General features: G+C 42.3%; 1 protein-coding gene across 2 annotated transcripts in view; it reads left to right on the top strand.

The window, feature by feature from the left end:
- Nucleotides 1-6,000, top strand: part of LOC138953484 (tyrosine-protein phosphatase non-receptor type 21-like) — a 34,838-nt gene that overhangs the window by 5,303 nt on the left and 23,535 nt on the right. For both annotated transcript variants that reach the window (XM_070325327.1, XM_070325325.1), the window contains exons 5-8: nt 3,780-3,850; nt 4,272-4,430; nt 4,911-4,999; nt 5,535-5,616. In XM_070325327.1, the coding sequence (XP_070181428.1) occupies nt 3,780-3,850; nt 4,272-4,430; nt 4,911-4,999; nt 5,535-5,616 (401 nt within the window). The remainder of the gene's footprint in view (nt 1-3,779; nt 3,851-4,271; nt 4,431-4,910; nt 5,000-5,534; nt 5,617-6,000) is intronic.

Below are 6,000 nucleotides of genomic sequence, written 5' to 3'. Positions count from 1 at the left end.
GAGAGAGAGAGAGAGAGAGAGAGAGAGAGAGAGAGAGAGAGAGAGAGAGATTGACACCTTTCCAGATCACTCCGGTTATGCGACACTACCGCGAGCGTCACTACCGCGTGTCACACTACGGCGAGTACGACACTACCGCGTGTAACACTACCGCGTGTCACACTACCGCGAGTACGACACTACCGCGAGTATAACACTGCCCGGCGTGTCACACTACCGCGCGTACCACAACCGCGAGTACCATAACCGTAGAGAGAACGCATGCAAACTTACTTCTTGTGAGTTTGTGTTCTAACGGCTTTGATTGGAAGCAACCCATTCTATATGTATTCTGATAGTGTGTTCTGATCGTTTTGAGTTCTTGGTTAGCATGACAAACATTGAATTAGTGTTCAGAGAACAGACCAGGCCTTTTTGTTTTATATTTCAAGGAAACATTTCAACCTTTGCCTTCAGCCATGGAAGTCATAAAATGACACGCGGTAATGTTATACTCGCGGTAGTGTGACACGCGGTAGTGTTATACTCGCGGTAGTGTCGTACTCGCGGTAGTGTCGTACTCGCGGTAAGTTCTGTTTCCGTACCCGCGACAGCGGCAGCGACAAAAGAAAACGCGCGCAAACGCGTGACGTGTTTCCGTACTTGCGTTTTAAACATGCGGTAAAATCTGTAAACTCCCGCGTTGCCGCGCGACAACGCGAAAAAATCGCTCCAGGACCTTTTCAAAAAAATCGCGTCGCTTGCCGCTTGTCGCGCCGCTAACGCGTCGCGCGTGTGGAAACACTCCTGGTCATTTTCTATGTGCTTGATTTTCGTCGCACCGCTGGAAAAACGCTATCGCGGGTACGGAAACACAACTTTAGTGTGAGACGCGGTAGTGGTACTCGCGGTAGTGACGCTCGCGGTAGTGACCAGCACCCGATCACTCCACATAAAAGCTGGTTCTGGTTGCATTGTGCCGCTGACATACAGCTAATAGGATTTTTACACCCCCGGTATAGGGGTGTGTATAGGTTTCACTCGATGTGTTTGTGTTCGCAAGTAGATCTCAAGAATGAACGGACCGATCGTCACCAAACTTGGTGAACAGATTCTATACATTCCTGAGACGGTCCTTACAAAAATTGGGACCAGTCAAACACACGGTTAGGGAGTTATTGGTGGATTAAAATTATACAAGGCCTGGTATAGACGGACACCCCCGTTGGTCAAAGGGAAATAACCATTCTCACTGCCACCAACTGAGAAGGTTATTTCCCTTTGACGGGGGTGTAGTTCCTATCGGAGGAATTTCTTGTTTTAATCCTTTTGTGGTATTGCTGATGATGCTGAACATGTATTTTACTAGTTTACCAATATGTATCTTTGACCCTGATAGCCTACGAAAACGGAGCAATCATGGCCCAACATTGGCCCAATGCTGAATTTATTGGCGCGGTGTTGAGCCTTAGTCGGGCCGTTGTCGTAGGCTGTCAGGGTTTATGTAGCCTTGTTCCATTGTATTCTGACTGTCATAAAGTAATTAATTTTAAGAGAAAGCAGTCATGAACACAAGGAGCTGGGAAAAGTTGCCTCTTACAACAAGCGTGGATAAAGACACATACTTGACACAGGCAAGTACTCTTTTTTTTTTTTTCAATCACCACTAGAAGTCCCTGGGCAGCATTTTGCTCTGAAAACTGAATCTCACATACGACAGGTGGATCTTTTATTTTAAAAATGTGCCAAATTGCATATCTCCAAGGCCTTAAGACTAAGAGTAGATATTGGGAAGGCCAGTTCAAGAAGGTGTGGGTGGATCAACACATAATTTGCTGGTATACTGGGAACCGTCCCAGAGATAAATAATGTTATACATTATTTGTGGCATAAACTAATAAAGTTAGTCTCTCTCTCTCTCTCTCTCTCTCTCTCTCTCTCTCTCTCTCTCTCTCTCTCTCTCTCTCTCTCTCTCTCTCTCTCACACACACATACACACACATACTGATGTCATCTGACTTACTTGGTATCACAAAAGGTGCTGCCTTGCCGGTTTTTGCTGAAAAATAACTCCGAGACAATTAGATTCAATGAATACAATGATACAAGTAACCGGCAAGTCATAAATCCAAGAAGGTGTGGGGACCGACACAAAATAGGCTGGTTGTGGGGTCCGTCACAGAGAAATTAGGTCGAAAGTGGGGTCCGACACAGAAAGTGGGGACCGACACAATGAATTATGGGAACCGTCACGCCTACGTCACAAAAGTGTGTGGGGACCGAACACAGCCAATTTCACTGACTACTTTTGTTGTTTTTATTATTACGGCTGTTTGGATGGCCCTACAATCTTGAAACTTGGGCTGTCTGCTACAGACATGTTGAACTTTTTGCTGGACCAACGACAGTTCCAAGCAGGCATTTTTTGGTAGGATATTTCTTGCCGATGCTACGAATTATGCAGTTTTGCAGTAAAGTGGAAGGCATTCTACCTAATAACGGCTAAAATATCAAAAACCTTCAATCCAACAGCACCTAGGCATGTAGTGTAAACACTCACAGATCTAACAAGACCATTCTCAGAGAGCAACATTGCGTAATACTACCATAAATGGATGTTTTGTCCGCGAATTTTGGCGTGTGGGAACCGAGTGGGAACCGAACACAAAGGGTCAGGGCACCGAACACAAAGCGTAGGGGAACCGTCACAGTGTCACCGGTGTGGTATATTTACCTACATTTTAACTCATTTAAAGCTTGCTCCTTTTTAAGACTTGATTTTCTGAGATTTTTTGAGGTCTTAACTCATTCGCTGCGCAGCTAAATTTCCCCTGTGTTCCCTGCCAACGCGCGATTTAGAGCCATTTTGAAAAAAATATTAAAAATCAACAACACAAGATAACCTTACATACCTTATGTTTTTGCAAAGTTTGAAACTTACTCTTTTAGAAAATATATGAAACATTTGAAAGTACATACCTTTTGTTGTCTTCATATCCACGCAAAATATCCAATTTGAAGCAAAACAAAAAAACTTTCTACGTCATGGGTTCATCATACACAATGTCATGATCGACACTTGCATTGCCCGAATCATCACCCAAATGATCGTCCATTGGCACAAAATCGTCACCAGAATCTAAAATATCATCTCCACTATCATCATCACTGAGGTCAAGATCAGAACCGTACTGAATAACACGTTCTAGCACTCTTTTCAAGTTACTACGTCTCAGCAGAACGATCCGCCATCTTGGAAAAGTCAAAACACGTGGGTCGCACACCGTCAACAAAATTTTTATTAATCCCAACAATTTAAGGGAAGGAACTGTTTACAGTGAATGGTACCACTGTAGACAGATAGAAGTTCATTGCAGGGGTTGTTTCCCTTGGTCAGCAGGACCGTTTACACCGTTAAAAATTCGTGATATCCGTCGGAACTCAAGTGCCGGCACGCAGCCAACGCTAAACACAGGTGTCGGAATTCCAGTTCCGACGCGCAGCGAATGAGTTAAAAGGGGGGGGGGGGGGGGGGGGGGAGTGGTTCCCAGTATTTGGATGCTCTTTGCTGAGATGTTCAACTATTTTCCCCTGCAGATTTCACAGTTGAGAGCTTTGTATAAGCTGGTTTTCAGAAATATTTTCTTGAAGTTAGAATAAAGTCCCAAAATCTAGTGTTTGAATGTGATAAGATTTCAAGACAGTCTTTAAGAAAAAAAAGGTGTCAGAATGAGAGAATCTGTATCATTTTGGGAAAACATCATAATGATTGTACTAAGAAAACATGGGTTTTTTTCCAGCTGAATTTGGTGATCATGAGCAGGAGAAGTTCACAGCTGACTATTTCAAAGAGTACCCACTGCTGCCAAAGGTTTGTAATTTTGAGATGACATGTATTTATCACAATAACAGCTTTTGAGTTGTGCCAAGGCAAAAAACTGTACACAAACCAAGTGGTACTGAAATAGAAATAAAAATAAAAACAACTTGAAAGATTTCTCATTCTGTGGAGGCAAGCCTATTTTAAGCGTGCTATTTTTGTTGTGTTTCATTTCTGCTCATAACAAGAAGCTTAGAAAATCCCTGTTGGAGTTGTTTGTCTTCTCTCCAAATTTTAAAAAGCAGAGAACATGTCTTTTAGCGGAAGAAATTCCAAATTGAGATGACTTTATAAACAGAAACTCAGGAAAAAACCTCAAAGAGGGTGTCTGAAAGTTCTGACGTCGATTGGTTTTACAATAATTTTCTGGTTGATAGTTGTGACAGTAATCTTTTCGCCATTGTTTTGACAGAACATGACCAAAGATGAGACAACCTACGCTGACTTGCTGCATGAGGTATTCAGCGCGCATGCAAGTCTACAGGGTCTGCCTGCAGCCCGTGCTGAGCTTCAGTACATCAAAGACGTGCAGCTAATGGACGGCTACGGCTGTGACTTCTATGTGGCAAAGGTTGGACGCCGTTTTGGTATTTTTGCGGTTGGGTTGCTGTGATATAGTATGGAGTCAGTGTTTCACAAGTTGGGTGATGGGAAGAGTGGTTGTGCACAGTTTTGCTCAGCATCCCAGTCATCAAGCATGTGGGTTAATGTTAATTGGACTTTGGATGTGTCAGAGTTTGGACAGCTCATGTTTTTTGGTGCTCAAAGTTCTAGGGTATGAAAAGTGTGCTTGCAAGTGTGCTTATGTACCTGAAAGACATTCAATGAAAGACATTCAGCTTATTTAAAAATGTAAGGCAGAGTAGGATGAACATGTTCAAATGCTTGACACAGTTGATGGCAGAAGCCTCTTTTATGTATTACGATGCTGACTTAATTCTTTCAGCTGTTGGTTTTCCTTTCATGCTTTACTTGCAAAGCTCACATTTGAGTAATATCAGTGGATTTGTTTTTTGATACTTTCTGATCAAGGTTTATTGGCACTTTGCAGGATGAATCCAGGAAAGATTTGTACCTAGGGACGTCATACGCAGGAGTGTTTGTTCGTTACCTAGATGGGCAACCAACCGTCTATTACAGGTAAGTTCTTGATTTTCCTCGCAGTTTGGTAAAGTGCTCAAAAGATGCAGCACACAGAGAATGCATGCATTACTTCTGCATGAGTGTCTTTGTGAGTTGTATTGTAACTACAGCTGACATGCAAATTATTGCAATAGACGATTTTTGGAAATAACTCTTGTAGGGTCTGCATGGGTTGTGAAAGAGTGAGTACCCTTGCATTTGTGCAGACAGACATTGCCATGTGCTTCCTGTACTCGCTCATGACTGGCCTATAATGTCACATGGGAAATAATGTCACATGGGGAAACCTTTCCCACGTGACATTACCGGCCAGTCACTAGCGAGATGGCGCGTCTCAAACACGTGTACAGGAAGCACATGGCAATGTTTGTCTGTGCAAATGCAAGGGAACTCACTCTTTCACAACCCATACAAACCCAACAGAGTTATTTTCGGAATTTGTCTATTGTGAATATTGAATACAAGTATTGTTCATTTGCTTGAATATTTACTTTTCTTTGTAATTTTCACTTCTGTTTCTCACTTCTCTCAGGTGGCCAGAGATTGCCCGTCTTAATCAGAACAAGAAAGTCTTCGAAGTTGAGACTTCCAAAAGTTCGGCGCAGTTTCAGATGGTGAGTATTTCTTTCATAAACCTTTTAACCAGAGAAGTATGATGAGACAAAGAATTGTGATGTCTTAAAACAGGATGATTATCTGAAAAGTGTGAGAGAGTTTTTTAACTTCTTTGTTCAAAGAGGGATTTTCTTGAACAACAGCAGTTTTTTGTAGTGTCTTTGGTGTGTGTGATGCCTGAATTCTGCATTTCCATTAATTGATTAATATTCAGGCAATTTGTAGGCACTGATTATTACTTTAAATTGTATCATTTGCTTTGAGTGATTCCCCCGATAAAAAAGAATACAGATTCACATGGGTTTCACACCCTGTATTCACCAGTGTAGTTTGCAAATGTTAGTACATCCACACTCAGTTCTCGAAACCAAGTCGGACTAGAG

Source organism: Littorina saxatilis, linkage group LG17 (genome assembly GCF_037325665.1).
Source record: "Littorina saxatilis isolate snail1 linkage group LG17, US_GU_Lsax_2.0, whole genome shotgun sequence".
In the NCBI taxonomy this organism is placed as follows: Eukaryota; Metazoa; Mollusca; class Gastropoda; order Littorinimorpha; family Littorinidae; genus Littorina; species Littorina saxatilis.
This window is presented reverse-complemented; position numbering and strand designations above follow the sequence as displayed.